General features: G+C 35.5%; 1 protein-coding gene across 11 annotated transcripts in view; it reads right to left on the bottom strand.

Moving 5' to 3' along the window:
- CSPP1 (centrosome and spindle pole associated protein 1) overlaps nt 1-12439 on the bottom strand; it is a 134172-nt gene that overhangs the window by 90926 nt on the left and 30807 nt on the right. For 9 of the 11 annotated variants that reach the window (XM_023222303.1, XM_023222304.1, XM_023222301.1 and 6 more), the window contains 3 exons: nt 11659-11757; nt 9519-9958; nt 2406-2504 (listed from right to left, as the gene is read on the bottom strand). In XM_023222303.1, the coding sequence (XP_023078071.1) occupies nt 2406-2504; nt 9519-9958; nt 11659-11757 (638 nt within the window). The remainder of the gene's footprint in view (nt 1-2405; nt 2505-9518; nt 9959-11658; nt 11758-12439) is intronic. The other 2 variants (XM_023222306.1, XM_026455051.1) reach the window with 1 other exon arrangement.

Below are 12439 nucleotides of genomic sequence, written 5' to 3'. Positions count from 1 at the left end.
GGATTGCCTGAGGTCAGGAGTTGGAAATCAGCCTGGCCAACATGGTGAAACCCCGTCTCTAATAAAAATACAAAAAACATAGCTAGGTGTGGTGGCGGAGGCCTGTAATCCCAGCTACGCAGGAGGCTGAGGCAGGAGAATCACTTGAAACCAGGAAGTGGAGGTTGCAATGAGCCGAGAGAGCATCATTGTGCTCCAGCCTGGGCAACAAGAGTAAGGCACATCTCAAAAACAAAAACAAAAACGTTCAGCTTCCTTCACTGGCTGTATAGGTTCTCAAATAAAATCTTTTTCAGGCTGGGTGTGGTGGCTAACACCTGTATTACAGCACCTTGGGAGGCCAAGGTGGGCAGATCGCTTGAAGTCAGGAGCTTGAGACCAGCCTGGCTAACATGGCTGTTAGCCATAATCATCTCTACTAAAAATACAGAAATTAGCTGGGCATGGTGGCATGTGCCTATAATCCCAGCTACCTGGGAGGCAGAGGCAGAAGAATCATTTGAACCCGGGAGGCAGAGGGTACAGTGAGCCAAGATCACGCCACTGTACTCAAGACTGGGTGACAGTACGAGACTCTGTCTCAAAAAAAAAAAAAAAAAAGGAATATAAGTGCACATAAGACCAGGTGCAGTAGCTCACGCCTGTAATCCCAGCACTTTGGGAGGCCAAGGTGGGCGAATTACCCGAGGTCAGGAGTTTGAGACCAGCCTGGCTAACATGGTGAAATCCCATCACTACTAAAAATACAAAAAAATTAGCCAGGCGTGGTGACACACACCTCTAATCCCAGCTACTCAGGAGGCCGAGGCAGGAGAATCACTTGAATCCAGGAGGCAGAGAGCCAAGATTGTGCCACTGCACTCCAGTCTGGGCAACAGAGTGAGACTTCGTCTCAAAAAAGAAGAAAAAGAAAAAGAAAAAAAAAAAAAGTGCACATAAATTAAAAAAAAAAAAAAAGAGAAAGAGTGACCTATGCACACACTTAGAAAAGATCATCCCTAAAAACACTCCTTCCTGGCCATGCACAGTGGCTTATGCCTGTAAGATCCCACCACGAATTTGGGAGTTCAAGACCAGCCTGGACAATGGAGATCCTGTCTCTAAATTTAAAAAAAAGGCAGGCATAGTGGCACATGCCTGTAGTCCCAACTACTCCAGAGGCTGTGGTGGGAGGGTCACTTGAGCCTGGAAAATCAAGGTTTTAGTGAGCTATATCATGTCACTGCACTCCAGCATGGACAACAAAGCTGTCCCAAAAAAAAAAAAAAAAAAAAAAACTCCTTTCTTGGAAGACTGAAACAAGGGGAAAAAAATCCTCAAAGGAAACTTAATTAATTAGAATGAAACAGCAAATTATCCTCTTGCAAGCAGTGTTTATATATTATTTTTCTTAGAAAAAATAGATATCTGTCTTGACATATGACATCATCTTCACTGTATACTACAGATTCAAAACCATTTATCCTTATGTACAACACCGGAATGCCACCAAGATGATAAAAAACTGTAAGTAGAAAAAGAACATAAAGATAAAATACATATAATTTCCTTTCCTTTCAACACGACAGAAATATATACGAGCACTAATTTTACAAAGTAAGCACAAAAGCTATCTACTTGATAAACTGAAAATCAAAAATAAACTTTTGAAAGAAAAATTCACACCACAGGAACATTCCCAATTTTTTTTTTTTTTTTTTTTTTTTTTTTGAGATGAGTCTCACTCTGTTACCCAGGCTGGAATGCAGTGGCACTATCTCAGCTCACCACAACCTCTGCCTCCAGGGTTCAAGTTATTCTCCTGCCTCAGCCTCCTGAGTAGCTGGGATTACAGGGATTATTACCAGGGATTACAGGGATTACCACACCTGGCGAATTTTTTTTTTTTTTTTTTTGTATTTTCAGTAGAAAGAGTTTCACCATGTTGGCCAGGCCAGGTTGGTCTTGAACTCCTGACCTCAAGTGATCCGCCTGCATCAGCCTCCCAAAATGCTGGGATTACAGGCATGAGCCACCGGGCCCAGCCACATTTTCAATTTATTTCCAGATAAGTTGCATCACCATGACTCTAAGATATTTTAAGTTGATTTTTAGTCCATTAAATTATACTTATTTCTTTTATTATTTCAAACAAATTTACATACTTTGTAATGATAGGGACTTCTTCAGAACACCCTGGCACACTTTATAACCAAAAACTTGTTCTTTAAAAGAATGCTGTAAAGTACTATCAATTTTCATTTAGTACTACCTCCTCATCCTTTCTTTTCCTTTAATTCACTTCTCACTAAGAAGGAAGGCTGTTAATTTACTATACCTTTCTACTTTTTCAGTTAGCCAGTTTAAGGCACATTCTGTTTCACAATGTAATGACTAAAGGGGAGAATTTATATTACATACTGTACCTTTTATTCTCAGCAGATGAAATTCTTATGTTTGACTGTTCTACAACATCCCCATCATGTTCCATAGGAGGCACATTCCCTCGTCTGTTCCTGTGCATCCTTAAAAACATATTAGCTTATAAAGAATGTTCCACATACAGACCTTCTTACAACACTTCGGTGGTTTTACATTTGATGTTGGCAACATTAAAGGGAACAAAGTGTTATAATGAAGTTTTACCATAAACACATTCTAAAATTAAATAGAATTTGTATGATCTGCTGGTTAATGAGACACTAAGAGTTTAAATGTAATAATCTTTTCTAAAAAGATTATAAATTATTTTAATGTACTTTCTATAAGTTTTGATTTTTAAAACTACAAATATACTAGCACTTTTTTATCATTCTATTTAAAAGTGAACTGAACACCTACTGGGTATTCGGACAAGTCCCTATACTCACAAAGATTATAGTCAAAATTCAAAATGAGAACATTTTATAAATCAAAATTCATAGAGTCTGTGAATTATTTCATTGTATATATAACCTTCTTTTTTTTTTCCTGAGACGGAGTCTTGCTGTGTTGCCAGGAGTGCAGTGGCACGATCTCGGTTCACTGCAACCTCTGCCTCCCGGGTTCAAGTGATTCCCCTGCCTCAGCTTCCTAAGCAGCTGGGACTATAGGCACGCGCCACCACACCTGGCTAATTTTTTGTATTTTAGTAGAGACGCGGTTGCACCCTGTTGGCCAGGATAGTCTCGATCTCCTAACCTTGTGATCTCCCGCCTCAGCCTCCCAAAGTGCTGGGATTACAAGCATGAGCCACCGCGCCCTGTCATAACCTTTTTAACTTAAAAATACAGCAGCAGTCTGTAAATTAAATCAAATGTAACAAACCATGACATTTGCTAACACTGTAAATCACAGGAAAGAATAAATGTTACTGATAGGTGAATAGAAAACATTAACAGGGAAAATGATTAGCTAACTTTACTTACGAGGTCATAAACAACAAAAAGAAAGATTAGTATGTTTTCTATTTTCTTCTTTAAAAACCTTTTTGGAAAATAATAATGAAAAAATGTTTTTCAATCAATCTTTTTTCCATTTGGCAAACACTGATTTTATTTTTAGCTTAATTTCTCATACCACAGAAACCAACATGACTTTTTATACCAATACTTATCGGTATCCGTGAAAATCAGCATTTCATAATCATTTCAAAGTTTCTTTACATGGCTGTTGAGTTACCCAACTATACTGTCTTTCTCAAGAGGACTATTACGAAGAAATATGGTTGTTAAAGTGGTATTCAGTATTTTAGGTGAATTTCATTATCAGATTAAGAAAAATGGCAATTTTCCGGAAAAAAAAAAAAGAAACTTCTCACTCTCCACAGAACCAGCATATAAAATTCTTTCTTCATTTGTTTCCATCTTACAAGCCACTGTCCATATCATCTGTGGAGAAAACACTATTTGGAATTTTAATCTTAGTAACTATGACATGGCATAACGCATGAATGGCTTCCATTTTTTAATCGATCACACATCACACACACATTCATCACACACACACATTCTGATGTGTGACTGACACATCAGCTTAGTGTCATTCCCTACTTATACCACTTAACAAACAGGTAAATACAAACTCAAATTCAAATTTGTAATTAACACTGCCAGGCAACCAGATTCAGTTATACTGGATCTTTATATATAATGCAGAAAAGTGTTAACAGAGCAGGCCTGAGACTGCCTGTCCTCAGAAAAGCCTGACTATATAGTTGACCCTTGGCTGGCACCTGGGAATACAGATTTTGGGAGAGTTACAACCACCAGCGGAACTGATAAGAGCAGCTCACTGTGCTTAAACTGTTTGCACAAACTATAGTTTATGCTAAACACTTGCTTTTCTTCAGGAAGTCTGGAATTTTGGTACATGCCAGGTACAGGATGCCTATGTAACCATCCCACAATAAAAACCTTGGGCACAGAGTGTCTAATCGCTTTCCTGGTAGACATTTCCTTATATTGTTACAATTCAATGCTGGAGGTAGTAAGCATCTCCTGTGTGATACCACTGGGAAAGAACCCTTGGAAGCTTGTGCCTGGTTTCCTTCAAACTTTGTCCCATGTGCCTTTTACCTTTGCTGATTTTGCTTTGTATCATTTTGCTGTAATAAATTATAACTGTGAGTACAACTATACCCAAAGTCCTATGGATCCTCCTAGCAAATCACCCAACCTAGAGGTTTTCTTGAGAACCCATGACGCAACACAAAAAGCAAATACACTGGTGTAGTAAAGAGGTATCTATGCCAAAAAACATTATATATAAAAATAATTTCTTTATATACATTCTTTAATAATAAATCTTTATTTAAAAAATCTTTAACAGAGGCCAGGCACGGCGGCTCATACCTGTAGTCCCAGCTACTTGGGAGGCTAAAGTGGGAGGACTGCTTGAGCCTGGAAGGCAGAGGTTGCAGTGAGCCAAGACTGTACCACTGCACTCCAGCCTGAGCAACAGAGCAAGACCCTGTCTCAAAAAAAAAAAAAAAAAAAAAAAAAAAAAATTAAATAGAAATGTAAAGTTACAAATTCTTAAAAGCATAACCTGGGGTCCCAGAATTAAAGGTCACTTAGATATACAAAAGCTTTTTCTAAAGTTAACATAGAGCTTGTGGCTTCCTTAATTATTAGTTAAGTTTTCTGAAGATAATATTTAGATTAATAATTCTAGCTTATCTTTATACCACCACTGCACCCAAGGTATCCACACTAAAAAATCTTTTACAGGCTTTTCAGTGTATATAGATAGTAAAGCAAATGCCATAAACACAAGAGGTCATTTTCCAAGTTCATCCTAAATTAATTTAAGAAATGATTTTATTTATGTATAAGGTTAAGGTCTCTGTGCTAAAATCTACAGCAAAATCAAAAGATTTCCTAGTGAACAGCACATATGAAAAGATGTTCTAAGGTATACCTTTCACTGAAGAAAAAAGTCATTTACAAGATTATAAAAGTCCACTTTGTCACCAACAATTATAATAAGATCAAGACTGAAAAATGTGTAAGAGACTAAAAAAGAGCAGAAATAAGCATTTCACTAAAAAGATAAAATCCTAGGGATACTATTCAATTTTATGAAATGACACATGATTTGTTTATCTTTTTTAAGTCAAGGAAGAATTACTGTTTACAAATACAGATTTTATATATATATATTTTTAGTTACCAATATAAGACCTAAAAAAAAGAAACCTTGAAGGGAAATTAAGCTGAAAAGCCAAACTATAGTTTGGAAAGTTAGCCACTTTATTCTCTATTAAAATATCCCTACAATTTTTATGGCATTTCCTTCATTTACTAAAAGTGCCCTTTATATTTCTAATAAATTTAGCATTTAATCACTCTGAACTACCTCTGTTAGTTCACTTAAACAGCTTTTATGGTCTCACAATTTATTGTTGCAACCTTTTCTGAACAAAAAAAGTCCTCTCTGAAGAAAGCAACTAGTATGAATCAGCAGTGGTTTTACTATGGTTACCTCTTTATTCAATCGTCTCAACATTAAAGGGAAACAGACAGACAATAATATCCAAAAGTAATGCACTCACCTAATGTCTAAGAACCATCTGATTCTAACCAAAGTTCAGGGGTTCAGTTTAGGTTGTTTGTCCCTGGAAGCCCTTTCTGTTTCACTGTGAGAGTATCAGATTAAGACTATCCTTGTGACCCAGAAGTAATCTATCTAAATACTCTCCCATCAAATTACTAACCAGGTCCAAGCCTACTTAGTTTCCAATATCAAACAAGATTAGGCACATTCCAGGGTGGTATAGCCGTAGAAAATCTATCTAAATATTCTATGGCTTTTAATATACAGGTTCACTTACCATACCTTAATATATTGGGTTTTGTCAAAAAGGGACAGAACTCATAACTTTGAAATGCAAATCAGATATGATTGAGGGAATAAAACAACCGCAAAATGGTTTCACTATCCTACTAACTAAAAAAAAAAAAAAAAAAGTATTTTAAATGAAAAACATATTTCTCTCCCTATTTCCTTGAAGACATGAGTCAACAACTCTAGCTGATTAGGTAAAAATCTTAATACCCAAAGAAACCAGGTATAGGGTACAGGCCAACTTTATCCTAAAAATGAACACATGTTAATCTTTAAAAAAAAAAAAAAAAAAAAATAGAAGCTAAAGAAAAATTCTGAGATGTTAATTGTGGACAACCATTTTTCTCTTTGTTTTCAATTCTTTCCCAATTTTTATATTTACTTTGGTAGCACTGTTTTCTATTACCAATCCCATCTACCCTGTACCTGGTTTCTTTGGGTATTAAGAAGTAAAACTTCTTTTACTCATTAACATTGGTTAAAGCAAAACATAATAAAAGTAAAATATTAACTTCTACAATTCAAGTTAATAAATAAGACTAGGATTACTATATTTAAATAGAGCCTATAAATTTCAAAGTATCTTAGGACATGCTATTACATTCTACTTTAGAAAGCTCCTAAAACATGATAAATTTTACTTAAATTGGTAAATATGAATAAATAAACAACACACATACACACACAATGCAACTGTCAATTACAGTGTTAACCACCTTGTTAATTATTTAAGAACACTGTCAGTGATTCATGATACAAGTTTAGGAAGGTAACGTCATATTCTGAGAAAAGTTTTAGCTTTCCTATATTTAAGTATGGGGAAATATTTCATTAATAATTATGGTATATGAAAAAAGTAAACGTTTATAGGGTAGAGAAAAATTGAAACTAAAAATAAATTATTATTATAAACCAAAACTAGAATTGACCAGATGCTTCTAGGAAAGGAAAAAAAAAAAGAACAAAGAAAACCTGGAAGAATTAAGGAAAATTAACTGTGCACTTCTCATGATACATTATAATTATTTTTTGTCAAGAACTTCTGATCAAGATTGCACAGTATGTTAAGAATAAATGCTTGGAGCAAGAGATGAAACTCAGTTCCACATTTCTTTAGTCTCAAACTTTTCACAAATACAGTCATTTCTCCTATCAACCAGTTGATTTATAAACTACTGAATGACTGAAATCTTTTTTTTTTTTTTGGTGGAAATAAGGAATCTACAAATCTGAAATAAATCCAATTTTAAATTCAATTGTTAAAGAGACACATAAGAAAAAACACTTGGAGATGTCAGAGTTGATATAATAACAAAATAAAAATACATAAAATATGATTTATATATTGAGGAAACACTTTAAAGTATTTAACAAGAATTATTCTCACTCAATCTCATGTTTAATCTATTCTTAAATAGTATTTGGGAAAGTTTATATAGAAGGAGTTCATTTTATTTATGGGATACATAAGAAGATACGATAGTTCTCAAATAGAATGATATTCATTTGTCAGTTCATGTATAAAATTATCACAGGGTATAATTACAAAAGTAATAGATTAAAATATATAAAAAACAAAGAAGCAACCATTATAATATGTTTCTTAAAATTCCAAACTTAAAAGGGTATGCATTACATTGACCCTAAGGTAAACAAATACCATAAAGGGAAAGGAAGTTCTCATGTACAAAGGAGACATCATCACCAAGAGTTGAAGAGTACTTGCAGTTCCCCAACTGAGTTATTTTAGCTTAGTCAGCCTTTAACTACCTTCATATATAAGCATTTTCAAATATAACATTATAGGATTTGGAGAATTTTCTAAGTATAAACAATTAGATTCAGATTAGAGAAACTATAATTGCCATTTCCAAATTTTAATCAATCAAATTACCTAAAACAAGGTAAATATTAAGAGTATTGTGTGAGGACATAACAGCTACAGAATGTAGAAGACAAAGAACTGTAAAAGCTTTGTATCACAATTAATAGTTAGAATACTGAATGTACAGCATTACCCCTGAAAATTTTTTCTAAAATACTTAAAAACTAATCTATTTGGACTAGTAAATAAAGCAGGTCCCAAAAGCTGCTCAAAGTGTGCTAACACTTGTCAAGTAAACAAGCCAATGACAAATATGAGACCGTAAGGTATTCATTCCTAACTCCAAAACAAGAACTATGGCAAGTATCAGTGTATGATAAATACAATAAAACCTCATTGTAGCAGTTAAGAAATTATAAATACTGTCACAAAAACATTCAAAGGAACTGAAAACCATCTGAAAATCTGATTGAAAAAACTTATGACTACAGGAATAAACTGTATTTCATCTATTTTAAGGTATCCTTTTTTCACACTTTTTTTTATTTATTTTTGTTATTGCTGTTGAGACAGAGTCTTGCTCTGTCGCCCAGGCTGGAGTGCAGTGGTGTGATCTCCGCTCACTGCAACCTCAGCCACCGGGTTCAAGTGATTCTCCTGCCCAGCCTTCTGAGTAGCTGGGATTACAGGCGTGTGCCTCTATGCCTGGCTAATTTTTGTATTTTCAGTAGAGATGGGGTTTCACCATCTTGGTCAAGTTGGTCTCCACCTCCTTACCTCATGATCTGCCCGCCTCAGCCTCCCAAAGTGCTGGGATTACAGGCATGAGCCACCGGGCCCGGCCACATTTTAATATATGAAGTCAGAATAGCCTGGTTTTATGTCAAGTTATTGCAGACAGTTATTTTTCCCCTCATCCAAGAGCACTATGAATTGAGAAAACTCTGAATTCTTGCCTCAAGGTTTCTTTGGACACTACTGGCAGTATGAATTTGGACTGTGAACTTGAATCAGTACTATTTTACACTTCAAATTCTCAGGGAAGGTTGTTTGTATCTTTACTCTCCACTCACTGACAAGGTTGGGACGTGGGCATTTCTTCTCTGTCCCTTTCTGTGGGAAGGACTACCTCCAATTCACATACTTTTACATAATGGGTGTAGCCTTTCAGTTTTCCAACTTTATAACACGGCCCCCACCTTGAGTGTTTTTTTCCCCTCAGTGGGACATAAAATAATGATGCATCTTAAAACTGACAGCAACTTAGAATTAATTATGATAAAACTGCTTCTCCCTAGTATAATCATAAAAAGTAACAACAGCAAATATTAACAATTAATTTGCTATATTAAGCAAATAAAGAAAATAAAAATGAAGTTGTAAATACCTGTCATTTGTATACACTCTCAAAAGTCTTCTATCAAAATCACTTTCATATCTAAACCTCTCATCCATTTCTTCACTTACTTCAGGATCTTGGTCTGGTCTATGATACCGTCTATCAAAAACACGATCCTCATTAAATTTGTGAAATCTTCTATCTGGAATGCCAGCCTTGCTTGCAAACCTTTGATGTTTTAGGTTGGAAATGCCCACTTCTTCATTTGCTTTTTTAATAATTCTTCTATTCCTTAATTCGAGTTCATCATCTAGTTGTCGGCATCTGTCCTCCTTTAGTCGTCTTTGGTTCAGAAGTTCTTCATATGCCTCTGAAGGAGTTAAGACATCTTTTCTAGGACCCTCTGAATTTTCACAAGATGTCTGTATTTGTGAAGTTAAATCAGGCTTAACTTGACCAATAGGTTTTTTATTTCTTTGACTTTTGGGCTGTTCAATTAAAAAAGAAAAAAGAAACAAAACTTGATGAGAAACTATCTCTCATAAGGTAATTAAACTCTCAATTTATACTTAGTCTATCATTTTAACTCTGATGTTTGTTTAATCACACACACATATACATATATATATATTTGTTTTTACATGAATGTTCATATGAGCTTTTACTTGTAATAGCAAAAGCCAGAAATAACTCAAATGTCCATCAACAGGGGAATGGATAAACAAGCTGATACAGCCATGCAATGGAACCTTACTATGCAACAAAAAGGAATGAATTATCCATACATTCAACAACACAAATGAACCTCAAAATAATCATACCGAGTGAAAGAAGCCACACCCCCAAAACTAGTATATCCTGTATGATCCATTTATATTAAATGATCAAATGTAAACTAGTCTAGGGTGATAGAAGTCAGGTCAGGAATATCTGGAGACAGCGTGGGAATGAGTGGAGGACAGTGAGGACACACAGATTCCAAAGGGTCCCAGAACCACTTTGGGGGATATGGGATAGGCTCGTTATCTTGACTGTGGTTTACATATTCTAAAATCCATCAAATTGTACAGTTTATGAAAAGTTTATTACATAAAAATTCTAGGTGGAGGCCAGTGGATTGCTTGAGCCTGGGAGTTCAAGACTAGCCTAGGCAACATTAATCGCCCATATATATTTTTTTTAGAAAAAAAAACTTGAAGAAAATTTTACCCTTCTGTGGCAGGGCACGGTGGCTCATGCCTATGATCCCAGCACTTTGGGAGGCCGAGGCGGGTGGATCACGAGGTCAGGAGTTCAAGACCAGCCTGACCAACATACTCAAACCCCATCTCTACTAAAAATACAAAAATTAGCCAGTCATGGTGGCAGGCACCTGTAATCCCAGTTACTCCGGAAGCTGAGGCAGGAGAATCACCTGAAGCCAGGAAGCGGAGGTTGCAGTGAGCTGAGACTGTGCCACTGCACTCCAGCCTGAGTGACAAAGCAAGACTCCATCTCAAAAAAAAAAAAAAAAAAGAAAGAAAAGAAAGAAAGAGAGGATAAACTAAATGCAAATTCCTATCCTAGGAGATATTACTTCAAAATATTTCAAATTAAATTCTCAACACAAAGGATATAGAACGTGGTAAATGTTTTGAATGTTTTGGCCCCAGATACATCAATCATCCTTCTTTTTTTTTTTTTTTCCACACCAGGTTTCGCTCTGTCACCCAGGCTGGAGCACAGTGACGCAATCTTGGCTCACTGCAACCTCTGTCTCCCAGGTTCAAGCAATTCTCCTGCCTCAGCCTCCCAAGTAGTTGGGATTACAGGCACCTGCCACCATGTCCGGCTAATTGATCCTTAAATTTTGAAAATAAAAAAAAGTGTATGTATATACATATATATATATATAGCTAGGAATTGTCAACATAAAAACTCATTTAAATTTTTAAAAATAAATGAAAATCACTTAACAAAACTGAGCTCTAAAATTAAATCTCCCCAATTAAATGTTAAAAGTTCTTCAATATGAGATAAAACAACTTCCAAAACTAAACATTTAAATGTCCTGTGCTTGGTTTAATTTGGCTTAATTTTGCAAGTATTTACAAAAAAAAAAAGTAAAATGTCTAAAATAGAAAAAACTTTTCAAGTGCAAAATATTCAACATGTGGTAGTACAGATTTACTTCAAAAGCAAAACCTACCTCAGTACTCTTTTCCACCTGCCTGAACTTTTCACTGGATTCTTCCTTACCCCTGAGAAACTGATTGTATTCTTCGTTACGTTCAAGTTTTAACCTTTCCTTAAAATAAAAATCAAAATGCAGTGTTAACTTCAACTTCAGGAAAAAAAATACCTCAATGTCGTATCGGAATGTCGAATCTGAATCATACATATCAGAACTCTTACCCAGAAACAAGCTTTACTAATAATTTCAAGGACAGATGTCACTGAAAGGTATAGGAGAAGTCGGAAGAGGTTTGAGGACACTCATACAACTCCCCAGGTCTTTCTCGTCACATAAGAATATGCACGGCTACATGCTTTGGTCCATTAATACATGAGGTCTCTAATAGAAGGGAGTTGCTTCGTTCATGAAACATCTCCATTTTACACTCCAATAGTTAACAGAGATTAGATGACATTTTCCAAAGAGCCATGCCACATAAATCCATAGATTCCAGGTTTCATTCCCAACAGCTATCCTAGACAAAGCAGGTGTATACTGCCAAAAGCATTCAGAGATAAATCTCTCCCACTAGTAAATATGATGATTGTGTTTGCCAAGAGAACTGTCAGTAGCATGTTTCCAAAGAGATATGATGAGGTTACCTTCCTTCTTTCCTTTTCAGGGACACCTCCCTCTCCTAATGCCCCAACCCACTCCCTGAAGCACCTGTAGCTAACCATTTCCTTTCCAAGGTTAAAAAGGATCCTTTATATTTTAAACTTAAAAAGGCAAAATTATCATAGATTATAAAATA

This window comes from Piliocolobus tephrosceles, chromosome 7, assembly GCF_002776525.5.
Source record: "Piliocolobus tephrosceles isolate RC106 chromosome 7, ASM277652v3, whole genome shotgun sequence".
Classification (NCBI taxonomy): Eukaryota; Metazoa; Chordata; class Mammalia; order Primates; family Cercopithecidae; genus Piliocolobus; species Piliocolobus tephrosceles.
The sequence above is the reverse complement of the archived record's forward strand: the minus strand, read 5'-3'. Positions and strand labels throughout refer to the sequence as shown.